Source organism: Talaromyces stipitatus, genomic scaffold (genome assembly GCF_000003125.1).
Source record: "Talaromyces stipitatus ATCC 10500 scf_1105507295555 genomic scaffold, whole genome shotgun sequence".
NCBI lineage: Eukaryota > Fungi > Ascomycota > Eurotiomycetes > Eurotiales > Trichocomaceae > Talaromyces > Talaromyces stipitatus.
Genome location: NW_002990116.1, coordinates 1,490,123 through 1,513,971, shown reverse-complemented (window position 1 = coordinate 1,513,971; position 23,849 = coordinate 1,490,123). Strand labels below are relative to the sequence as shown.

The following is a 23,849-nucleotide window of genomic DNA, read 5'->3' as shown; positions in this document are numbered from 1 at the left end:
TATGCAAACAGAGCAAACAGGAGAAAACAATATGATGTCAAACTTGCCTCTTTGCATGCTTACAACATCAGTTTAAGTATTCATTTCGCTTTGAGGAGTATTTCTAGGACAGCTGACTATATCAGTTGCTGCAGAGTTTGTATACAATGGCAGCAGCACAATTTATTCGGTCTCTGCGACCGACAGCACGAAATGGCCTAAGGACTTTTCCAAACTTGCAGCCACAAAGTCGAGCTTTTGGATTATCAGCACATCGTGCCAATGAACGCGCTCCGAGCACCGCCAAAGGACACCGGGAGATTCAAAAAGAGCGCCCTTTGAACCAATCCATTCCGAATACTACCTCGACACTTACCAAGGACTACCCGAAAGTTGGTGCTGACAGCTCTCCGCCAGATTTTCTGAGCACTGTCGACCCAAACTATAAGCCAGCTGATCCGTATCCCGGAAAGGTTGAACATTTGACTGGCGGGAGGGAATCTGCGGGTGCTCAAAAACCGGAGCTGGAAGTGGGTGAGATGGAGGGTATTACGTTCAAGGTTGAGCCGCTGAAGAGGCAAGGTGAAGATACGAGCACAATGCGTGCCAGGTTACTATGTATGCCAACTTTGTCGTTGAATGTGGTGTACTTTGAGCAGGACTGACTGTCGAATATAGATCAAAGCCGGAAGAGAGGCATTCTCGAGACCGATCTTTTACTGTCAACTTTTGCAGACGTATATCTCGGAAATATGTCCAAGGAACAATTACAACAATACGACAAATTCCTCGACGAGAACGATTGGGATATTTACTACTGGGCTACTCAAGAACCAAAACAGGCCGAAAAAATTGCATCCTCTTCAGCAGGAGATGCCGGTTCTGCCGTCAAGGTAGATACGCCGACGGAGGCATGGAAGCAAGGAGCCGGCAAGACTGGTGAGTGGGCGCAGACAGTGGGAGCATTCAAACCTGCATATCGTCCGGTGCCTTCTCGATGGGCTGATTCGGAGATTTTGGCCTTGGTGAGACAGCATGTGCAGGATAAGAGTGCAGTCGGGTTTCATGCCGCTAAACAGAAGAAACGAGGAGGAAGCGGTTTGGGCCGGATGCCAGATGTGAAGGTGTTTGACTCGTAGAGTCGATGTCGTTGTATATTACTCGATTCATTTGTATGGTGATGTCCCATAGTGTGTTATTAGTCCGATGTGATACGTTCTGATAGCCTGTATGGCACTGTACCTGATGCTGACAGAAGCAAGCCACATAATAATGCTGACTAATAACATGCTAGGCTGTATCCAGTAGGCGGTGTGGTGTCTGTGGCTCAAAGCAAAAGCTCGCTTAGGGCTGTTACTAGGGCACAAACCCCGAACTAGTGCGCTTACGGATTACTCCATCCATTTTCCTCAAGAACTTGAAGCGGCACGGCGCTCAAACGATATAGATAGCCCTTCTAGTCGTCTTTCTCCTCCTTTCTCCTCTCCCCGTTTCAAGGTTCTTTTCCCTGTCGCCAAACCTTGATCATGGCTGAGCAGCTCATCCTTCGCGGAACTCTTGAGGGCCACAATGGCTGGGTTACCAGCTTGGCTACCTCTCTTGAGAAGTAAGAACGGCGTGATCTCGATTTTTTTTTTTACGTTGTTGTTGCCGACAATCTTGCTAATTTCAATGGCATCGTTTACAGCCCCAACATGCTTCTCTCCGCCAGTCGCGACAAGACTTTGATCGTCTGGAACTTGACTCGTGACGACCAAGCATACGGTTACCCCAAAAGAAGCCTTGAGGGCCACTCCCACATTGTCTCCGACTGTGTACGTTTTTTTTTTTCGAGCTTATGGATGACAATAATTGGATGGACAACCATTGTTTTGAGAGCATGGGGCTGACCGGTCAAATAGGTCATCTCCTCAGACGGTGCCTACGCTTTGTCTGCCTCCTGGGACAAGACTCTCCGTTTGTGGGAACTTGCGACTGGCAACACCACCCGTGTCTTCAGCGGTCACACCAGCGATGTCCTCTCCGTTTCCTTCTCTGCCGACAACCGTCAGATCGTCTCCGGTTCCCGTGACCGAACCATCAAGCTCTGGAACACCCTTGGTGACTGCAAGTTCACCATTACCGAGAAGGGCCACACCGAGTGGGTGTCTTGCGTCCGCTTCAGCCCTAACCCCCAGAACCCCGTTATTGTCTCTGCCGGTTGGGACAAGCTTGTGAAGGTATGTTTATTCTCTGCACGTCGAGATTCGTGCGAGTCGAATGATGTATTGCATCAAACGTATTTGCTACTTCAGAGCCTTCGGGCCATGAGACAAACAACACCATTATGCCCTGATCGATCCACCGTGTCATGAATACATCAAGCTACAGGAGATATCAATTGATCGGGTTAGCTAACCAATTCAGGTCTGGGAACTCGCTTCCTGCCGCCTTCAAACCGACCACATCGGACACACCGGATACATCAACACCGTCACCATCTCCCCGGACGGTTCCCTCTGCGCTTCCGGTGGCAAGGACGGCACCACCATGCTCTGGGACCTCAACGAGTCCAAGCACCTCTACTCCCTCCAGGCCGGTGACGAGATCCACGCCCTCGTCTTCTCCCCTAACCGCTACTGGCTCTGCGCCGCCACCAGCAGCAGCATCACCATCTTCGACCTCGAGAAGAAGAGCAAGGTTGACGAGCTCAAGCCCGAATATGTCGAGAAGGGCAAGAAGAGCCGTGAGCCCGAGTGTGTTTCCTTGGCCTGGAGCGCTGATGGTCAGACTTTGTTCGCTGGTTATACCGACAACAAGATCCGTGCTTGGGGTGTTATGTCACGAGCATAAATGGGGATTTTTTTTAATGTTGGGTTAGGAGCAAAGAATTGAAACGGAATTTTGTAGAAAAAATTATCAAAAAGGGCAACGAATCCATCAAAAATACCACATTCAATTTGTCTATTCCGATTGAGTGACTGTTTTCTTTTTGAGAAAAAGAATGGAGGCTGGGTTCTAGGAAATGGAATGAAGCGATGAGCATTAATGAAAGCCAGAATTTCTTTTTTCTGTTACTATGAGTTTTCGTCTTTTTGCGCAAACTTTCTCTGATTACCACTTGAGGTTGGTTGGGATTGTAAAGCATCATCTTTTTCGAAACGTTTCCCTTCGATCTCTACCCTTCGCAGGGAAGCAGAAGTCGTTCAGGAGTGGCTATGTGACGTTTATTATCATGCAAGATGTTTGAATAAAATCAGGACATTAAAAAATCTAAGTGCTTCCCACTTGGTCATACATATGCATATCGGTGTAAAGGATCTTAGCACGAGACACTGGATTGAAGAGGTATGTTCCAGTCATGAATAGGTAGTGTACATATGCAGAGTATTCAACTAATATACAAGTTATTGTACCTTTGCCGTCTTCTTTCTTGCTCGATCATAACTTGCCAGTAGTGTAACCGCCTTCTCAACACCTTCTGCATAATTCGCCGATTCGCAATACCGTTTCTCTTCACGAAGCCATTTCCGAGCCTCCTCATCTGCTCCCCGCCAGTCCGCAATGGCTGAAAGGACATCTGCTGCTGCCGCACAGCCCAAATCGCAGTCTTCATCGCGCATATCTTCTTGGACCATCTTGGAGACTTCGATTGCTTTAAGGGCCCATGCTCGAGAGGATTGCATTTGTTGCTCAACAGTGACCGGGGGTCTCTTTTTGTTAGTGGCATCTTGTTGGTCAGGTTTATGATCAAACATTGCAGCTGCGATGTTGGCGAGCAAGACGACCTGTCGACAGGTGATTTCTTTACCCTCCACGTCTCGCAGGATCGCTATCGATGGCATAAGCAATTCCAGAGCCTTATCTGGTCTCCCCGCACGCAACCAAGTCTCCCCGAGATCAGACATGATGTGTCCGACTTCCTCCGCATTCAACCAACCATCTCCTTCCTCAGGAGTAGCCAGGGCAGGTAAACCACGAGCCTCTCGATAGCGTATTTCTTGTCTCAAGATTTCCAGCGCCTGTCTCCGTGCCAGGAATGATTTGGCGGGATCTTTCAAATGTTCACCCTCTTGCAACTCAGCGATGAGTAAATGCGTACCAATGACTTTCTTCATGGTCTTATCAGTTTGTCTCAATTCATATTCCTTCGTCTCCTCTTCCGGTACCAGTAAATCTCGCAAGTTGGGGTCCGCCACAGGTTTGTCCTTTGGTAACGTCACGGAATATCTGGTCCTTGTATCCGCGGCCCATTTAAAGGCATCCTTCATAACCGTCGTCAGCATCTGAACGGCTTGTTTGTGATATCCAGCTTTGACCAACATATCGGCCATTTGAAGCTTGATTCCCAACACTTCGTCAGACCAGGGATGCATCCCTAGCTCCGTTGCAACGCGCAAAGCTGCTCTGTAATGTTCCAAAGCCTTTTGAGGTTCGAGATTGATCTCTGTGGAGTACAACGCTTTGCGTAATTCTTTGGCGACTGCGGGAGGGAATCGGTTGACTTTTTCATCGACCTCTGTTGCACTAAGGTAGAATCTTCGTAATAGATATGTGGAGACTGCGGTAGCCGCGATGATTGATACGATGGCGAAGGGGAAGAAGACTGGGTTCTTGCGCCAGATGTCTCTGGCTGCAGAACGGTAAGTCCGTCGGATACGTTGGGAGAATGCTGCGGTCCGTATTTGCGTAGAAGTATACGTTATCGGGAGCTGTATTGTTGTAGGTCGTGATTGTGGACGAACATCTTTGTAGAGAGAACGGCGAGGAACGTGTGAAGCTTCTGTTGAGGGAAGTCTCAAGGCGACGAATCGCCTTGATGCGCAGCTAAACATGGTTATTCCCTGATGTTTATACCCCCATGACTTGTGTCGCAAGTATGATAGTGTCGTAATGTACAAGCGAATGTCGATGAGGATGATGCTGAAGTCGGACAATTTTCGTCTCCTAACCTTTATGGCAATCGCAAAGTGGCCCGAGCTTTCTCCACCTTCATGACGTCGCCAATCGATCTCTTAACTTCAGCAGTTTACACTCATTATTGCGACGATGTGATAGATCTTGTCTATATTGAATAAACAAGATGTGCGGGCGCTATGCCCTCGGAGTTGTAAGTAACTAACATCCTCGTATGTTCAGTACACGCTAACATAACCAGCGCATGTTCTTCGTCCGACGCCGCATGCAAGAACAAGGAATGCAAGTCGACGAAGCGCCAGAAGACGACGAAATACGCGAAACCTACAACTTTGCCCCTGGATACTACGGCGCAGTCTATCGCGCTGATTCTCCTGACCACGGCTTCGATGATGAGCCACCACCACACGATCAAGACAGTGAGAACATATCATCATCCCCCGCTGAAAAGGACGGCGAAGAAGAAAAGACAATAAAATATAAACTTCAAAAAATGCGCTGGGGATTAATCCCCTTCTGGACAAAACGACAACCCGACTACGGCTCTATGATGCGCACAATCAACTGTCGCGCTGACTCCCTCGCCGAAAATAAGGGGATGTGGACATCGATGAAACGCAAGAAACGCTGCGTGATTATCTGTCAGGGATTCTACGAATGGCTGAAAAAGGGTCCCGGAGGAAAGGAAAAAGTGCCGCATTTCATTAAACGGAAAGATGGAGATTTGATGTATTTTGCTGGTCTTTGGGATTGTGTTCAGTATGAAGGTTTGTTCCCTGCTCTATCTCTGTCGGATCGATTGACTCATTGTATAGACTCAAACGAGAAATTGTATACATATACAATCATCACAACCGATTCAAACCCCTACTTAAAATTCCTCCACGACCGAATGCCCGTCATCCTCGACCCAGCCAGCAAAGAGATGCAAGCCTGGCTTGATCCCCGGCAAACAACATGGAACAAGGAACTACAATCAATCCTGAAACCTTACGAAGGGGAATTAGAATGTTACCCGGTCTCCAAGGAAGTGGGCAAAGTTGGGAATAACTCGGCCGAGTTTTTAGTGCCGGTCAATAGTAGAGAGAATAAGAGTAATATTGCTAATTTCTTTGCTAATGCGGGCGCGAAGAAGAAGAAGGAGGAGGAGGAGAAGGGAGAGGAAGCGGCGAAGGGTGCAGACAAAGAAGAAGAAAAAGGACGGATTCGAAACGAGACTGATCCTGAGGTCAGAGAAACGGTAGATGCAGAGTGGACGGAAGACAACGCACCCAAACCCGTGCCTCGGTCTGATCGTGATAAAAAAACATCCCCTCAATCAGGCCTGAAACGAAAATTTTCAACAGACGAAAGCCCACCAGTCACAAAAAGACAAAAATCACTATCGCCGGTCAAGGAGAGAGACACGGCCGTTGGAGGACGGAAAATGAAGAGTGCAACGAGTAGCTCTCCGTCAAAACCGAAGAGCATCAGAAATAAACGTGCTGCCGCAGCGGCTACCACGGGCTCGCAACGGATTACCGATTTCTTCAAAAAGTGATCGTCTACTTAAATCCAGTAAGTGGAGATATTTTCAAAATGTCAGATTCGGTGAGAATGGGGTGATTTGTCTTTTGCGAACGTCATTTCATTCAGTAATGGCGATTTACCAGAATATACCCCCTATATGTACAATTTCGGAAGAACAAGTAAAGAAGACAGTGCAAGTTATCATGACATTCATGAGTATACATATGATGCAACCTGAAGATAAATGAACACATAAATCACAGTAGAGAAGAGAGAGAAGAGATAATTTTTGCCCGCTATTACAACATTTTTTTGCAATCCGCTTGATAAAACTCAACCTTTTGGTATCTTATGTCATGACACATCATAATAAATAACATTAAAAGAAGTTGGAGAAGAAAAGTCAATAACTTTTGGTGCGGTCCTGTGATGCCCGCAATCTAAAAATTTCATGATCATGAATGTTTTTTGGGCCTCTGATTACTCTGCATCCGTTGGTGCGGGTTGGGCTTTTTCGGCATCAAGAGCTTGGACGGCGAGGTTGATCTCACGTTCCCAGACTAGAACAGTCCCGGCACGGGCGGTGCTTAAGAAACTAATCTCAACAGCATCGCCGTATTGTTCCGGTTCAAGGCGATGATGTGGGATGGATGTAGATTTCGTGGTACTGTTGGCGTCATGGGACGGTCTTCGGTCGTATACTGCGGGATGGTAGGCCTCAATACCAGGTGGGGGAATGTCAGAAGTATACTCTGGGACCTTTAGACCGGTGGCAGAAGAGGTACTTGGAGCCAAGCTGCTGACGCTGTCCGATAATTGGAGATCATCGATATTTGCAGATCCAAAAGAGAATCGTTTAGACTCATTGGCGGGAGAACTGACGATGGACATGGCAGCGCCTGGGAAAGGATCGCGATTGTGGCCTGTAGCATCGGCGAGGCGGCCTGCGACGCCGCATACAATACCGGTAGCGTCAATAGGTACGTCACGCAGGTCGAGAGTAATGGGTATTAGAATGTCTTCCTTGGATCCGAGAAGGATACTGCTTTCTTCGTCGTCTGAATGCATGCTTGGATCAAGCGTGAACCGTGGCAGTAAGCGCTTCTCCAGTAATAGTGATGCAGCTGGGTCGGCGGATGTCAAAGTCAGGGACAAAAACCGCGGATGATCGACCAGGAGAGCAGTTGTGAGTGCATTCCGAAGAATGGCAGCCGAGGACTCGGTGTCACCGTCACGATGATGGGCGGAACATTGCACTAATTGAACAGTCTGGTCGACACGAGGGATAATCCGGTTCTTTCGAAGAAACTCAAAAGTCCGAGTTTGAAGTTCGTTTACAGTGGATGGCGGAGGCGTAGATGGAGGTGAAATATGTATTGATGACTGTAGGCCCGGCGTTGGGGGAGACTGAATGTTGAAGTTGTTAACAAACTGATCGGAGTCGGTCTCGAATGTGAATCCTTGGCTCGACAGAGTGTGGATAACCTGGTCTTTTGACCGGGCCGGAACCAAGATATAGTCGGAGAAGTAAGTGGAAATGAAAAAGATAGATCTAAGACTGTTAGCCAGCGGTAGGGAAAGAACCAGTGGGTTCTTGTATACGTACATTCCGGCGAGAGCAAGAGGGCCGGTTAACTCTAGGACTCGTCGGCCAGCGTCCAAGCCTTGACCTTCAACTTGCATGGCAATAAAGTCATCGTCACTAATCCAAACTTTTTGATTCGACGAAGCAAGCTTGTTGAATTTCGTTGCCAGCGGCGTGAAGAACCGCTCTGCCAGTTGACGAGAGCATACCACGGAGCACTCGACAGGGGTCACTGAGAAATTGATGAAGCCGAGATTGAAAGGAGTAAGGCTGGCGCGGTCTACATCTTCACCTTCTTCCTCTGCGAGCTTGTTGATCGCAGGGATGTCGCAATAAAGCAGACGCAAAAGCGGCTGCACAAAGAAGGGATATAAATCCAGCGGAATATGGACCAGGGCTAAACCCGAATCCTAGGCAGGTCAGCATTGACGGTTGACAACCCTTAAGTCAGTGCAAAAAGACATACTGTGATCTGTACAGTGGCTGATATAAGAGACAATGACTGGTCCATGTTGTAAGTGGTCTCTATTAAGATAGATAGATGAAGTCGGTAGAGACTGGATACACCACCAGCAGTCGACTATGTGTTTTGGAAAGAATGAATTTGCAATGCATGAATTCGAATTACCAACGAACAACTAGAGAAATACTTTCTTTTTAGAAGTATGAATCAGCCAGTCAAAGCGTTGCTGGCAATTAGGCAATCAGAGGTGATATAACGTGAGCGCGACTGATTTTATGATAGAGAAATGCACGATGGCGTGGCCGCCTATCGAGAGAGAAGACAGCAATTCGAGCGATTCAACGTGGATGGTGTAATTTCTTTGCTCCCTTCTCTTGTCACTGAAAAATAAAAAAAAAAAAACTTTTTTGTGTCTGATACTGTTCTGTGGTGGCAAGAATGATCTTAGCGCATTAAATCAATAGTTTGATAATGGCCTCATGTAACTATAATTGGTGTTACAGTAGTGACCGTCAGGTTGTATGCCCTAAGCCAAGGCCGTGCAGAACCCTAGCTAGTCGACTAGTTCTGGCGTGGTTAGGACTCGGATGCGTCTGGTCGCGAGAGAATAGAAAGGAGATATGAGAAGAGATGAAGAAGGAAAAATCGAGGAGAGTATATAAAAGAGATAAACAAGAAGAAGAAGAAGAAGAAGAGGGGAACATGGGGATGACTCTTTCCTTATCCGGAGTGGGTCCTCTGCCCTCTCTTCCTTTTTGTATGGTCAACTCTTCTCTATACACTCTTTATTTTTCTTCTTCTCCTCTTCCCCTCTCCTCTTCTTTATCTTCTTCGCGTCAATACCCTCTTATCTTCTCGCTTAGCTGCCAAGTGTTTACTGCTTCCGGTCAGTTGTTCCGCACTTATCTCTATCGACGGCATCTTTCCCCACGTGCGTACCGGTACATACAAGCTTGACTCACAATCCGAAAGGGTTCTATCTCTCTACACACTAGCGAGCTGGTCAGCCAAGTCATACAGCAGCCACCGGACGATCAGTGCATCTACGTATTTTGTACGAGCAAGCCAGTCGCCTCGTGAGAAGCATGCTTTGACGATTGGCGATTCATGATTGTCCAAATGCGGCAATCTCTCTAGCCATCCCGGCCAATCAGGCAGACACAGCCTCAACACTGTTACTGACAGCAGCGTTCGCCTGAACCGCCACGATGACGACTGAGCTGAGAAGCCGAGCTGAACCGAGTTTGTTTACAGAAATAATAATATCCGTATCCAGCATTCCGGCACTACTTACGCCGTAAAGAGGGGTATTAAACGGCGGCCGGAGCGCTTGGGCTTTGATTGAGCAATCTATGCATGGTCGTGTTTGATGCTGAGTTGTCAGGCACAAGTACTGTACCATCTAACACCTCGACAGTAAATTAACCAGGGATTCATGCAAGTATCCGTGCGCTAAGTGAGGTACGTGCAGGCCTTAATACAGCCTTCTAGGATGGGCGGATCGGAGAATAGGGTATGGCGGTTCGTCTGGCCTGATTATTGCGAGACTCCCTATTCGACAGGCACTGGCCAATGAGACTGGAATATCAAAGATCAAAGTCATTCTTGCATTTTAAGTATGAAGTGCTATGAGCAAGGTTCCCTTAGACCCTGAGAATCACCATGCATTTCGAGGTCTGTGCCTGATTCTATTGCGCGTATCGCGCTTTTGCACTAATATTGACGAGTGCTATTAGCGTCAAGCCTGACACCTAACTACGTATCTTTTTTACCTACGTACTACTATCTGACTTGCATCAAGTGGAGAGAAGAATTCGGAACAATTGTCTGACTGTCAAAGATAGGGTACAATCGGCCAACCGATTGGACGGCACAGCCGAATCTACCCTATCTCAACCTTTGTGTTTCGTATGCTTGCTAGTCACGCTACCTCTGGATACTGTTGAGGTTTGCGTATCTGGACTGGAACGAAGTCAGGTACCTATCTCGGACTCTGTGTCTACAGTGAGAATACTACCAGCCAAATACGTACTCATAAACTGGGTGTCGGCGGCAACAAAAGAAAAGCAATATATTCCGTCCATCTGATAGGATATCCGTGCTAACCCTAACCTTCAAACTCAAATCCGCTCCCCCACGGGGTAGACATTTAGTCAAGTTGAGAACTCGTCAGAAAAAAGCAAAGAAGAGAAAAGCAAAAATGAGTCATTCTTCTCTCGTTACACCGTACAAGAAGAAAGAAGATAAGCCGCTGACGTGATCAATATCGGGGTTGTACACGCCCCCGGATAGATCATTTGACGATAGCCACTGAATGAATCGAATTAGTGAATACATTACATTCGTTCATTCATTCGATCGTGCGTCCGTACGTCGTACCATGCCACCACCCTTGCGATACGAAGATGCAAGAGATCGGATCTATGTGCTCTTCCCCGGATTTTGATCCCCCACGTTTTATGTTCAATTTATCATAGTTTCAGAAGGATTCTGTGGGGAGGAGGGCTGATAGTGTCAGACTGTTGACTAAGGGGATGCTCTTGGTGCCGAGGTATATCTACGCGCTAAGCGTGGCTTCAGCCACTATGATTTGATAATCCAGTGGCACAGCGCTGTAGTTATGCGGTGATTTGTCTGATACATATCGACCAAGCAATTCCGATGCCGTGTCGAGGTGAAGAGGGATGAACAGGCCTATTAGGTAATGTAATGGCTCAGAAATAGAAAAATACAACTGACGAAGATGTGGTCAAATCGTTGATAAAAGCCCGTCTAAGATGTAAGCATAGAAGCCAGGAGGCAAGGAATACATCCTAGCATACGTTCGAATATAGACGTAAGTCCAAGCCTCGTATATGAACCAATATTCACTATTTTTACACAACGCCATGATTGCATAGTTCAAAATCATCCTTCTGCTAGACATAACGGTCAGGATATGCAAATTAGTCCTCCTCTTCTACCCTCGCCCGCTTCGATCCTCGACCTCCATCTTCATCTCGATCAGCCTGTTGAATACCGTACCGCTTTTGACCGGCGCTTGAACTGCCACCGGTCACATCGGCAATCATACTATCAATGCCGAACGGATCTGCAGTGTCCTTTTCAAACTCAACAGGGCCATCGCGAGCCTATACACGTGCGGCATTAGTATAAATTCTTGAAGGGTAAAACGGTAACCTTACCTCAGCTTCTGCTGCACCCCGGAATCCCTCCTTTGCTCGTCCGAGAACTTCAAAACGACCACTCTTTTGGATCTTGCTCATTTCACCGGAGGCGGCATCCTCATCGTATTCATCGTCTGCCTGCGCGCGAGGACGATAAATACTACTAATAGCATCCTGAGCTGCAAATAGTGGCTTATCGTAAGGATTGTCCTCGTTGAATCCCGTTCCCAGTCCACTAGTCTGATTAAACAAGCGCGAGTCATACATAGACTCTGTGTTTTGGGTAGGTTTCGCTAGTCCCAGCGCCACTTTCTCCGAAATATCACGATTTTGCTCCCGTGCAAGCATCTGAATACGACGTTCTGTGCCCATACGAGATTGTCGCAGTTGTCGCTCCGCTTCCTGTCGGCGCTCACGACGAGCCTTCTCCCGCTCTCGAGCCGCCGACTCATCGTCGCTAGGTGAGACTGATCGCGACGAATATGCAGGTGAAGGGCTGCGACTACCACTAAAAGACCTCGCACGAGACTCTCGACGACTCGATGCCGCAGTAGATCGCTGTTCGCGCGCCTTTTGTGCCAATTGTCGCAAATGTTCTTCCTTTTGCGCCTTCTCCTTTTCAGCCAGTTTTTGCTGCATTTGTGCTCGTTGCCGGACTTCTTCTCTGGCATGTCGGTCGGCTGTAAATAGTGCTTCGGCAAACTGCGCGAATTTATCGTTGATTGTGACGTCTTGTAAACCTCGACCGTCTGCTGCTAGACGCTTATCGAGAGGCACTGTATAACCTTTAGGATTCTTCCAGTTCGACACTGGCGGTGGGATTTTCCATGCTTCTTGATCTTCGGCGGTCAATTTTCGTGGCGGAGAGTGCATTACTGGCGGGGGTGGTGACGGGGGACCACGTGGAATCTTCTTGTGTTTGAATTTCGGGGGCTCCATGGGATCTTGCTGTCGCTCCATAATCTTCATAATACGATCATTTTTCCTACTTGTATCCCCCATCTGATTTGCCGGGGTGTATCGCACAAATGTAGGATCAGCTCTCTGTCCACCACGAACGTTTTTGGGTTTCTGAGCTGCAACAGCTCCAGTGACCAATCTGGCCAGAGCATCTTTTGTCTTTTCCATTTGTTCAGCTACTTCTTCTTCCGACGGCCGATCGAGAGAGATTTCGCCCATATCTACACGTTGTCGAAGTGGGATGAGGTCTTTGAATGAGGCATGGACGATTCTGTTATCGCTATGACCCCGTCGCGCAATGGCATCGTATTTGACTTTTCCTTCTCCATCGACCTGGACTGCGAGCGCGTTAGACGTTGACTGGGCACCTTTACGACCCATATCTAGCGGATATTGTGCAACGAGAATTTCTGGAAAGGCGCCGCCATCGCTGAAATCTTCAGGTGCTCTCGGTCGCCATCCCGTTCTGTTGCCGTATGGTGGAGGTCCGGTTCTCTGTAAAACCTTTATTAGTATAGAACAGTAATCAATGCTGTTGTGACGGTTAACGTACCCTTAATACAACCTGGCTCTCATCGAGGGCACCCGCGCCGAGCACTCGGGGTCCACGCTGCTGCGCGTGAGATGGAATCTCTTCATCTTCACCTGTGTATTTGGGTTTTGGTAGAGACTTGAAGAGACCCGATGCAACTGAAGCCATGGTGGGTATATTTGTGTGGTGGCGGCGTTGAAGTAAATTTACTGCAAAAGAGGATGGATGTTGAAGTTTTGATGATGGCAACGGTTGCGCTGTTGGTTTATCTTGGCTACCGTAGTATCTCACCATCAGTAGAAAAGCTTCAACTTGGTACCTCACGTAGATAAATTCAGCCAAAATTGAGGTACAAAGTAAGGAAACGAGCTAGTATCTACAATTTCTAAAAGTGCTCAATTGCTTCGACATAGATCACCGGCCGCTGATCATGTGCCGGGTGCTGCTGTTCCCTTCAATATTAGACAATGCTACTTCTCTTCTCTATCAAGAGTCGACTACTGACTATTTCCAGTGAATTCAATGTTGATCAAACTTTTTGGTAGGTATAGGTCTTAAAATACTCCCATCCCCACTCGTCCTCCACCCAGTGCCCTGGTTGATATTGCTCGTCAATTTCCGCCCTTGATCTCAACCGAAATTCACCACTGGCATCGCAGACCCAGAATCTATACTCTCCGTCTATACCTTGGATCGGTATGCACGACATAGGCCTAGTCCTGCACTCGGTTTCCCTGTATGAGCGGATCCATGGTAGTTCACTGAAATATCCTCTACGCTGCCAGGGTGTGTCAGGACTCCGGGCCTGGGTAGGGGATTGGGAGTTCTTACATTTGACATTGTCAACACCAGTCTCGCCAGTATTCCAGTCTCCAGTATTCCATTCGCTGGTATTCCAGTCATTCCATGCATTGGTCGCTGGGTCTGGAGCCTTTGAATCGTTTTCAGGAACGACCGGCCAGTCATCGATGACTTCTGCAGCTGGAGTTGCTTCGGCCTCTGGGCTCTTTGAATCGTTTTCAGGAACGACCGGCCAGTCATCAATGAGTTCCGCAGCTGTAAATGCTTCGGCCTCTGGACTCTTTGATTCGTTTTCAGGAAGTACCGGCCAGTCATCGATGGCTTCTGCAGCTGGAGATGCTTCAGTGTCTTCATTCTTTTTTTCATCTTTCTTGTCCTTGTGGTCTCCAGAAAAGTCGACATTCTTCTGATCGTTGGTTCCTAGATTATGGGATTTGTTGTCGTCCTTGGCTTTGGCCTTGCCCTTGGTCTTATCCATGGTATCATCGCTCCTATCGTTGACTTTTGAACTTTCCTCTTGGGAATCTGACTCCTGCGTCTTTAGCTTTGCCCTTTTGTCATATTTGGACTTCTTGCCACCCCTATCGGTTTCCTGGTTCCAGTTCTTGTTTTTTCCTTGGTTGTTGTCGTCGCTGTCCTGGTTGTTTTCCTGGTCCCAGTCCTTGTTTCTTCCCCGGTGGGTATCGTCGCGCTGGTTTCTCTGATCCTTGGAGCGCGATTTTGCAGGTCCCGCTGTAACATTCAAAAGGCTATCGGTGGTTTGGACACCAGCATCTATTGTGTTTCTGCGGTCTCTATGTGGGCGGTCGTTACTGGTGTTGTCGGTCGCCTCATTCTGGTTTGAGTCAGACCTCACTTGTCGCCTGTCACGGCTTTCATTCGCTCGACTTTGCTCGCGCGCTCTTCCAGCGTTAACAGTAACCCCTGGCGGTAGTCGTGACGTTCCACGATTGACCTTTTATGGCAAGTACTTCAGTCAGACATAACTTGGAATTCTTAGCAGGGACATGAAGCTCACAGTCTGAGAACGTCGTACGGGCCGAGTGTCGATGCTCCTGACAACTTTTCCATCAACTCGTTGACGGACGTACACATGCTCAAGTTCTGATTCATCTTTTGGTTTCTTCCTGTGCTTAGCCAAGCTGGGCCAGAAACAGACCATCCACTGTTCAAGGCAGCAGTCGATGCAAATATCGAAGCACATCTTGTCAGTTGTTTTTTCTGATCCGTTTCTCAGGGAAGATGTGTGGTGATGAGATCCGCTGAGACAGGGTCAGTTGATTTTTATATGGAGTCAGAAGAGGAGTGTGTCAAACAACAGCAGTGGTTGCAAAGAAAACAATCGTAAATGTGCACAGTCTGTCTTGTAAGACTGTGTGCCTACAGTGAATCGTCACGACGACACAGTCATGGTAAACAACACACTTTAGGAAACCTAAGGGTTTCATTGATGAGAGTACCCCTTAAAGAAGGCTCATTACGAGAGATATCTTATCCAAGCAACAAAACTGAAGTGAAATTAGAACCTCTCTTATGTTGTTATACATACTACATAGACTATCCATTCTACTTAGGACTTGCACGCTAATAGAGGGAAACAAGCAACAGATCATAGAGAATCACAAGCAAATACTCATAAATCAGAACAACAAAGGAAGATTTTTAGAAGGGCATCAGACGAAAGAGATAGATATGTTCTCACCACAGATTCACACATGTATATTTTCATATGAAGATATAAGATCTAATTAAGATATTTTAGCAGGAGTACCTAAATAGTGAGGGTGAAGGCTCCAAAATAATAGTAATTATAGTAATAATATACTATGTAAGACTTCAAGGTATACCTTTAATAAAAGCCAAACACCATCTAACATGCAATTTTTCTCCAACGTCAACATAGCTAGGTATGTGACAATCGAGCAAAGAGAAGAGAAGTCTAGACAAGTCTCCTTTTCAGGGTAACATAATAATATACATGTTACTGGTGAGCACAATAATTTACAAGTCTTCTGAAAGCAGCATATGTTCTCTTTGCGGACAGGCCAGATCTTCTCCATCTTTGGCTTCGGTATAATGACGCAGACCGTGGAAATCATACCATACTTTTAATGTTTTGGGAAGGAGAGGAGCTGGGTCATAGAAACCTATTATTTGAAACTGTGGTTGAGATTATCAAGTCAGTATTACATCGCCATCTCCTGGTTGAGGGATGTAAATGACTTACTCGAATAGTGTCTTTCGATATAAATAGTCGACTCTTTTCAACTAGAGCGGCCACAGGGATCGTAGCATCAATGACTTTAGGGTCTGTCAAATCATCGGTAATTTTTGCATTCTTCGGCGGAATATAACCATATTCAGCCTTTACCACGACTAATCCGCCTTTATCCTTCTCACGCGCTTGTCGGCGTCGTGTATAGTCACTCATCAGCTCAATTTGTTGTGCACTCTCTTTCTGGCGCATAGGTATCTGAGATTTGAGGACCTTTCGCTTCCGGATAATTGCTTCACGGCGATGACGTCTCTCTTGTGGACGAATGTAACCAAATTCGATGCCGAGATAGGTAAGACAGGGCACAAGAACGGCCAATGTAGATATATCAGCGTCTGCAAGATCGAATGGGCAAATCATAATGGGCACTTTGATAGATTGTCCCAGACGATGCCATTGAACTGTCATGACTAGACCCCGCCTGTCACGTAGACCAACACCAAGACCCATAGTGGTGAAATCGCCGACTCGTCGAAGAGCTTTTATAGCCCATGTCATTCCCCCTTCCAGATCGACGGAAGCCTCAACCTCGACTCGCACACCGCGATGAGCCGGTAAAGGAATTGTTGGATGGTAGCCGTCGAGATTCCACTCTGAACGTGGAACGTCCTCGAGTTTGTCGGCGAAGAAATTGCGACTGTAGGTCAGATTCAGACCTCCCCCAACTGGAGTTGCAGCAACGCTCCACTGCCATATCTCGTTTCTTGTTGATTTTGGAATTTCAGGGTCCCCAGCAAGGTCTGCAGTGACAGGATCCGATATTGTAGTATACTGAAGTTGTAACGAACCATTATTTGATGATAACAAATCTCTTCTTGGGTCAATCGACATGTCTATGAACGGTGATAACAAGCCTCGTACAAATGAGGGCCATGTCAATCGTGAACCAGTAGTGTACGTCAGAGTGCCAAACTTCCGAAGCCCAAACGGCCTCTGAACAAATGTTGTGATTTTAGGCATGAATTTATTGGGCTTCGATGATATGTCCGTTTTCATGAGCACCGTGAATGGTTTGCCGTTGGGAAATGGAACTACTTGCTTTTGGATATGCATGCTCAGCGTCCGAGTAGGTAGAATACCCAGAGTTCCACCAACGGATGCCCCATCGAGCAATGACCGCATACTAAGCTTGGGTTGAGGTCCTGCCTGCAATCCAGCAGATGGGAAACTATGGTTAATAGATGCACCGAGGTTGAAAGATGCACCACCTAGTATACGCGGGCCGTCAATCTATAATATTCTCAGTCACTATGCATGCTCTTTTTCAACCAACAGCTGATCGGGATAGATTACCTGGACAATCTCTGTCGTTCCATCCTCGTAACTAATTTTCAATGGCTGCCTGATTTGTACAACGGCACCGTTGATACTGGTATGAAATGTGACCTCAGGTGAAGATTGTAGCTGCTCTTCTGGCTTGTCATCCTCCTGAGATATTTCTTCTTCCGGTTCTGTGTGGTTGCCAGAAAACCATGTCCAAGCACTCGAGAAATCCGGTAAGGCCGCCTTAAAATTGTATCCAAGAACATATCGACTCACACGCATAGGTGGCGGCCAAGTGATCCGCAATTCGTCTTCCTCCTCGCCTGGTGAGATCCATGAGGACGCATCGACGGTAACCGACACGGATCCCTGGCTCCATACGTAAGTACAGGACCTATATTAGGCAAGAGAAACAAGTAAAACATACCTTTGCGCCAACCAATTCTTCCAAAGCCGCCCTCTCCCTGGCCTTCATTCTCGCAAGAAACCACCTCCTAAACTCAGCAGGCGGCATTGCTCTTGGACCGACTTGCCCTAAGCTCGCATCTCCGTTCTCCATCCTCGTTGACATACGTCCTCCCGCACTCCATTCCCGCTCAACTCCTTCCTCGCCTTCCAAATCATAAACAACTCGCTTCTTCGGATCGATCAAAGTCGTGTATGCTTCCTGTATACGTCTGAACTGCGCGTTGGCTGCTTCCACGAGATGCGGGGGTTGCTTATCCGGATGGAGACTTAGCGACAGGTTGTGGTATGCGGTTTGTAGCTGGCTGTCTGTGGGGGGTGGGTATCGCGAGAGTCCGAGTAGGCTGTAATAATCGACTTTGTCAGGGTATTGCAGAAACCGGTCGTAGTCTTTGTCATCTGCATAAGTGCTGCCATTTGGCAGAGTTTCTTCAGATCGTGAAGAAGCCATTCCCACCGGAACGTGCGTCGGAGAATTAGCTTAACAGCTGAAATCAGACGAAGAGAGTGAGAGCCAAACGGAATGAGATTATCTTTCCATTTTTGTAAAATCAAGACCCTCTTCTGTAGTATTCAATATATATAATGGCATAATCGAAGAATCACTTCGATTGAAATGCCCAAGTTGTGCAAGTCGGAAAGCTCACAAGGTGTTTCCCTTCCTGGAGAGCTTCCGCAGGCTTGGCGCCAGTCGCTGTATGCTGAGCTTATTTTAACCCTAAGATAGCGGGGTCAAGTCTATAAGAGCTGCGTGCTATATAAGTAGAGGATATTATGTCTTCGACTGCGAAAATGACATCGAAATAGCTATATCCATATCTTATGTGTTCTTTCTACTCTTCTACATCTGCTAAAACCTACGGGACAATCGGGACTCCCGGGGTTACCCTAACCCCTAGTCCATTCAGCAACGATTAGGACGACGATAATATGTATTGCTGCTTCAAAGCAACTTAGAATACACGACAAATTTATTATCATAGAGGTCACCTTGTACTCCGTACATTCGTGAAATTCTGCGAAACAGCATACCTCGCTCGGAATGATAATCGTGCAACGCCGAGTTTAACATCATTCATCATGTGTGTCGATAGTGACACAGGGATAGCAGCAGGTCCAGACCCGTCAATTGCTACCTTGACTTTGGACGGCACAGCATTACACAGGTATACAATGCAATGCAATTGTTCTCCAATTTCTGTCGTATCGCGCTTTCGCCATCAATGTTGTGTTGACCGACTACATCAAGACTACTGATATCAAGATGAGTGCAAATCTCCTCTTCCGAGAGCCGCTATATCGCTTTTCGGGATGCAACAGCCACGATGCCAATATCTCCAGCCACATTTGGTCCGGGTCCCACTAACGAGTCAGTTTGACTACTGCGGATCTTCGGTTGTCGACACAAATGGTTCATTTGTTCCATTCAAAGTTGTTGCGCCGTACGAAGGCCATCAATGGAAAAAAAAATCCCAGCCGTGAATCTATTTTCAAAGAATCACGGGGTTATAGCCCTCATGAAAAGCTCCTTCCGAACCGCAGGATTATCGGCGGGTCTCTTGCGCTAGGATTGTTTCGGAGAAAGTGGAATATTGCGTATTTGGCAAAGAAATCAGTATCCTGTCGAGGTATTGAACATGTACCGTGAGGTCGTCTTCCGAAGTAATTTGAAAGAATGTCTATTTGCCGCATCTGAACTAGTCATCTCGTTCACGCTGATTGAGGATCGTATGAAGACGATCTCGCCCGACTCCCGCGAGGTCTAATTATGAATAGCCTGTCAGTCTTGAGCCGATTACTAAAGGAACAGATACAATGATTGACTTACGCGCTTTCGAACCTACACTCCCGCCCCGACTTTTGACATTGGTCACATTTCGGAAGATTTGGCTGACATTTCACTTTCTTTTCTCTGCACGGAATACAGGCCTGCGCCAAGCGTTTCCGGGCCTTCCCAGCCTTTGTCAAACCCCAATTCGGATTGACTGGCTGGCCGTCAATCAGTTTGGGGCAGTAAGAGTTATCGGCAAAGATATAACAGACTCCTTTTCCTGGGAGGTACCGCTCATCAACGACCTGATTAGGAACAGCGGGGCCTCGTGACCCAGGGCGCGAACCCTCTTGTCCGGGGCTTGATACGAAGTGGGATAATGACGGATCAGAATGCCGCGGGCTTGCTGTGGCATCTTTGGACTGACTTCTGGAAGAATCTTCGTCTGAGACGAGATGCGAACGAGATCTATGGGACGGACGTGTATAAGAGGCCTCCATACCCACTTGCGAGATTGGCGGCAATGTACCAGACTGCGGAGATCGATTATCCTCATATTCTCTGTCGCCAGAGGTGGCTAAAGAGGAATAATCAGGATATCCTCCATGGGATTTCCGTGGAGGTTTGTAATGTGAACTTGGAGGAAGCGAATGTATGGATGGCGAATTTTGTAGGCTATGGCCATGGCGCGAAGTAGGAGGAGGAAGAGAAGGTAAGTAGCCTGCATTTCCCCCAGAGAGCAGTTGGTGGACGGATGGCAGGTTTTCTCTCTGAGCAGGAAAATCGTTCCTCGAATGCTGTGCGTCTGTTCTCTGGTGTGATGATGTCTGTTGCTCATCCGCAATTAGCCCTATTGGGATTGATGAATGTGGTGGTGGGAGTCGATAATGGCGACTGTTTCGGTCCTGGCCATGTCTGCCACCGTCGTAATGGTAGCTCATACTCTGCAAAGGAAATGTATGGCCAGGATGCTCGATTCGTGAATACGTTATACTCATCTCAGGCTGCTATTATGATGTCCGCAGGAACCCAGTTGCGTAACAATATCACGCGGATTGCCAAAAAGCGGATGATATGGGTATCTGTTGTAGAAGGTGTCGAAAAACCGCAAAGGTATCGTCGTTTTCAGTGTTTCGTCAACGGCAAGAGGTCAAAACTACCTTTGTTGTGAACGAGCGAATCAACAAGGGGTTTCTTGCTGGGGGATTATGGGTCCAGGATGGCTAGGTCTTCTACAAAGACACTTTTTTGAGAGGATTTTCGCCAGCTCGATCGTGTGTAATCAGATGACGCAATAACTGCCAAGAGACTATGGCATTAATTGACGGCAAGCAAAGCGTATGCTCATTGCAGAAAGCGAATAGGGCTCGTGAATGGGTTCGAGCATTAAATTCCAACAGTCGACGATTATGCACACTCAGTTTATATCACAACCCTCGCCCGATTGAGAGCAATTCGACAGCGAGCCCAGTGTCACGAAGTGATGGTATGTGAACTTTCTGCGGCAGTGCCCAGACACAATCTGATGCAACTTACAATGGGTTAGTATGACATTGGTTGCAAGAGAGAACTTGGCCGGACAGTCAATATGATGCCACGATGCTTTTTAAAAGCCTAGCATGATCTTCAGTGGATTTGCCTGCATGGACCCGTCAAGAAAACACCAGGCAACGAATGAAAGGCGGATCTGGACTGATCACTGATCTTAAGTGTGTGCATGTGTTCGGCATTGATTGAAGCGAGGAGCTCGAGAAAGAAGAAAACCGAATGCGAAGGAGATCAAACCGATATAGAGGGTCGATGTTGCGAGCAAATAGGAAAGGATTTCCAAACGGGCACCACCGAAAGCTCCACGTTGTAGAACTAAGTCGCAATCGCTCTGAGTTCGACTGGATGAAGACCCTTCGTTGGCAGTGGGACCATTCAGCATTAAACTCTCCAAGGAAGATGCTTTTTTTCGTTCTTTACGATGTGGTATGTACATACTACGTATGTACGTACATGCCGAACCATGCAATCAACAGGCTTCCTGTTACAGCCCCTAACTGACAAGCAACTTTAGTACACATCGCCAAGGATACCGTCCATATTACTGTTGCCCCATTTCGCTGCTGTCGCCGGGTCGCCGAATAGATAGTCGGCGGGGGTTCTAGCGGAAATCGAGAAATTAGTATAAACCAATACCGTAATGCCCAAGAATTGGGACCGCAGCCATTAGTTGTAGCCTGTTGCGACTCACTACATAGTGGGCCGGCATGGACTGAATCAGTACCTAGGTAAATCTTCGGCGCCGTTTGGCCCTCACTCTGCAGTACTAGTATCAATCCTCCTAAGACCTAGAATGACCGGGGTTGGGCATTATCTTACGATGCGGCTTGCAGGCGTACAAGGAGCCATTGAGGTGTACAGTCTAAGCAGTATGAGGTATTCGCTCGAGGCATCTGAAGACCAACAGCAGGTCTAGTCCACAGACCACACACGGAGTTGAGATTGCGCTTGTAGTCTGTGTCTACGGTCACAGATCGATCGGTACGATCTATGCTCATACCTCCTCGATAGGCCTTGATTAGATTGTGCGTAAATTAAGTGACGCTGCCTTCTGAGAGCACTCAAGGTTTTAGGTAGGTTGTACAAAATGTAGGTCTGATCATCAGCGAGATGTTGACACGCTTGCAATTCGATTTCAGTCAAGCAAAAGAAGCTAAAAAGTGGGCTGGAGATGATAGACGTACCACTCGGCTGAGACACGATTTGTCTTGTTCTGGTACTCCGTAGATTAAGTCGACTCTAACGTTAGCCGTCTGGTGGAAGTAATTTTATCGACCGAAGTTGTTTCTTGTCCCCAGCACGGAGCATCCGTCCAGTGTCCACCGTGCATCTTATCGGTAAGCTCTTGTCCCCAACAGTACGCGGTCGCCAATCAAATTCTGTTGATGACGAGTCTTGCAGTCCGATGTTCGCTCAACAGACACGGCTGGTCGGCATCAATGCATCTGTGAACAGGGGTACATCATCAGGCAAACGAAAGTCTCGTACGCTGAGTGAGCAATCAAACACAAAAAGGAACTGCCGAACGGGCATTTCCGAGGAGAATTTTCTATCGAAATTCGAGAACAGCCTAACGGCCAGCTGATCCATCTTGTACCTGACGTCGTTTGCTCCATATTCTGACCATTATCATATGGACGTGCGTCCGGGAGACTAGGCAAAAGCGCCGTCTCACATCTCTGACTGTTGTAGCCTCTTACAAGCAGTATTCGTCCGCACGTAATCTGGATCCAACTCCATACTCCACCGCAGTGGGAATTGTAGGTAGCGGGTCTCTTGTCAATTGGTCGAAGGAAACGCCCGGCAGTAGTGCCGACGTCCTAACGCAACCGTGTGTGGCGCCATTTTTAGAATTGGAAAACGCCGAGAGAAGAGTGCAGGGTTTCCCTTGTTGGCTGGTGTTCCCCCTGTACGTACTTTTCAAGAACAGGGACAAAGAGCGAGCGGATCTACGCCCGGGGGGCGGGGACGGCAGCCACAATGGGGGAAGACCATAACTATTAGCCTCTCGTAAAGGATGAGTAGCATGACCCATACAATTCAGTAGCGGCTTCCGAAGCGCAGCTAGCCACCGCTAGAGGCACATAGCTGGCAACTAGTTCTGAGCTAGTTCTGCCCCGGTGCTGGGAAACGCAGCTAGTGGGATTTAGGCGGGCGAAATCGTGTTGGGCGGGTATGTAAAAATCTCCGTCTGGGCATGCTGCCATGCGGAAGATTTCTCTCCAAGAGTCAAGCCACTTCGGCAAAACCAGGTAGATCGACCCGCTTCAACGGACAGTGGAATATCGGGTTTTGCGCGTTTTATTCGCTCCAAGTTCCGGGGCTGTGAAGAGTTTTACCCCTTTGCACAAGCCCTCGAGGTCGGAACAAAAGACACGCTCCTTTGGGAAAAAAGCAGGGCTTCCGAAAAGGACTGGTCCACTTTCTAATCAAAAATTAATTATACGAGAAGACCTTGCCGTTGGATGAATTGACGCCCTCTCCACTGAAATAAAGTATGTAGTATCGACTCTTACCTCATTAATAAGTGCAGCGACCTATGGGTTACTGGCACCGTAGTTATTAGTCAAGCCACGGTAGGCTCATTCGGCATAGTCTCTCGACAAGGATCAAGAATCGGGAACAACGGTGGAAA

General features: G+C 47.6%; 9 protein-coding genes across 10 annotated transcripts, besides 3 other annotated features; 3 read left to right on the top strand and 6 right to left on the bottom strand.

Annotated features, from left to right (window-relative positions):
- Nucleotides 1-63: 63 nt before the first annotated feature.
- On the top strand, nt 64-1,229 carry TSTA_116590 (TPR repeat protein). Its single transcript, XM_002481817.1, has 2 exons — nt 64-597; nt 658-1,229. Exons 1-2 carry the CDS (start codon nt 147-149, stop codon nt 1,116-1,118), a joined length of 912 nt encoding a protein of 303 aa, XP_002481862.1. The 5' UTR covers nt 64-146; the 3' UTR covers nt 1,119-1,229.
- Nucleotides 1,230-1,398: 169 nt separating this feature from the next.
- Nucleotides 1,399-3,251, top strand: TSTA_116580 (G-protein complex beta subunit CpcB). The gene is made up of 4 exons (XM_002481816.1): nt 1,399-1,585; nt 1,667-1,793; nt 1,881-2,198; nt 2,386-3,251. Exons 1-4 carry the CDS (start codon nt 1,506-1,508, stop codon nt 2,809-2,811), a joined length of 951 nt encoding a protein of 316 aa, XP_002481861.1. The 5' UTR covers nt 1,399-1,505; the 3' UTR covers nt 2,812-3,251.
- Nucleotides 3,252-3,365: 114 nt separating this feature from the next.
- On the bottom strand, nt 3,366-4,793 carry TSTA_116570 (TPR domain protein; the record flags this gene model as incomplete). Its single annotated transcript, XM_002481815.1, has 2 exons — nt 3,366-4,670; nt 4,704-4,793. The coding sequence occupies 2 exons, from the start codon at nt 4,791-4,793 to the stop codon at nt 3,366-3,368; spliced, it is 1,395 nt and encodes a 464-aa protein (XP_002481860.1).
- A 205-nt stretch (nt 4,794-4,998) lies between these two features.
- TSTA_116560 (DUF159 domain protein) lies at nt 4,999-7,818 on the top strand. Of its 2 annotated transcripts, XM_002481814.1 has the most exons (4): nt 4,999-5,068; nt 5,117-5,642; nt 5,691-7,129; nt 7,207-7,818. In XM_002481814.1, exons 1-3 carry the CDS (start codon nt 5,042-5,044, stop codon nt 6,413-6,415), a joined length of 1,278 nt encoding a protein of 425 aa, XP_002481859.1. In that variant the 5' UTR covers nt 4,999-5,041; the 3' UTR covers nt 6,416-7,129; nt 7,207-7,818. The 2 variants fall into 2 exon arrangements, with proteins under 2 accessions (XP_002481859.1, XP_002481858.1); XM_002481813.1 differs by having other exon boundaries at nt 5,691-7,818.
- Nucleotides 6,006-6,039: a sequence feature (CT-rich).
- Nucleotides 6,865-8,609, bottom strand: TSTA_116550 (uncharacterized protein; the record flags this gene model as incomplete). The annotated part of the gene is made up of 3 exons (XM_002481812.1): nt 8,436-8,609; nt 7,991-8,379; nt 6,865-7,936 (listed from the first exon to the last, which is right to left on the bottom strand). The coding sequence occupies exons 1-3, from the start codon at nt 8,478-8,480 to the stop codon at nt 6,865-6,867; spliced, it is 1,506 nt and encodes a 501-aa protein (XP_002481857.1). The 5' UTR covers nt 8,481-8,609.
- Nucleotides 8,610-9,105: 496 nt separating this feature from the next.
- Nucleotides 9,106-9,127: a microsatellite.
- Nucleotides 9,128-9,199: 72 nt separating this feature from the next.
- Nucleotides 9,200-9,289: a sequence feature (GA-rich).
- A 1,879-nt stretch (nt 9,290-11,168) lies between these two features.
- On the bottom strand, nt 11,169-13,259 carry TSTA_116540 (transcriptional regulator Cwf13/SkiP, putative; the record flags this gene model as incomplete). The annotated part of the gene is made up of 3 exons (XM_002481811.1): nt 11,169-11,563; nt 11,618-13,054; nt 13,113-13,259. The coding sequence occupies 3 exons, from the start codon at nt 13,257-13,259 to the stop codon at nt 11,378-11,380; spliced, it is 1,770 nt and encodes a 589-aa protein (XP_002481856.1). The 3' UTR covers nt 11,169-11,377.
- Nucleotides 13,260-13,620: 361 nt separating this feature from the next.
- TSTA_116530 (uncharacterized protein) lies at nt 13,621-15,221 on the bottom strand (the record flags this gene model as incomplete). The annotated part of the gene is made up of 2 exons (XM_002481810.1): nt 14,911-15,221; nt 13,621-14,847 (listed from the first exon to the last, which is right to left on the bottom strand). Exons 1-2 carry the CDS (start codon nt 15,094-15,096, stop codon nt 13,621-13,623), a joined length of 1,413 nt encoding a protein of 470 aa, XP_002481855.1. The 5' UTR covers nt 15,097-15,221.
- Nucleotides 15,222-15,889: 668 nt separating this feature from the next.
- Nucleotides 15,890-18,508, bottom strand: TSTA_116520 (DnaJ domain protein). The gene is made up of 4 exons (XM_002481809.1): nt 17,858-18,508; nt 17,461-17,799; nt 16,120-17,397; nt 15,890-16,052 (listed from the first exon to the last, which is right to left on the bottom strand). The coding sequence occupies exons 1-4, from the start codon at nt 18,344-18,346 to the stop codon at nt 15,894-15,896; spliced, it is 2,265 nt and encodes a 754-aa protein (XP_002481854.1). The 5' UTR covers nt 18,347-18,508; the 3' UTR covers nt 15,890-15,893.
- Nucleotides 18,509-18,811: 303 nt separating this feature from the next.
- TSTA_116510 (uncharacterized protein) lies at nt 18,812-20,707 on the bottom strand. The gene is made up of 2 exons (XM_002481808.1): nt 19,724-20,707; nt 18,812-19,657 (listed from the first exon to the last, which is right to left on the bottom strand). Exons 1-2 carry the CDS (start codon nt 20,662-20,664, stop codon nt 19,606-19,608), a joined length of 993 nt encoding a protein of 330 aa, XP_002481853.1. The 5' UTR covers nt 20,665-20,707; the 3' UTR covers nt 18,812-19,605.
- Nucleotides 20,708-23,849: the final 3,142 nt, after the last annotated feature.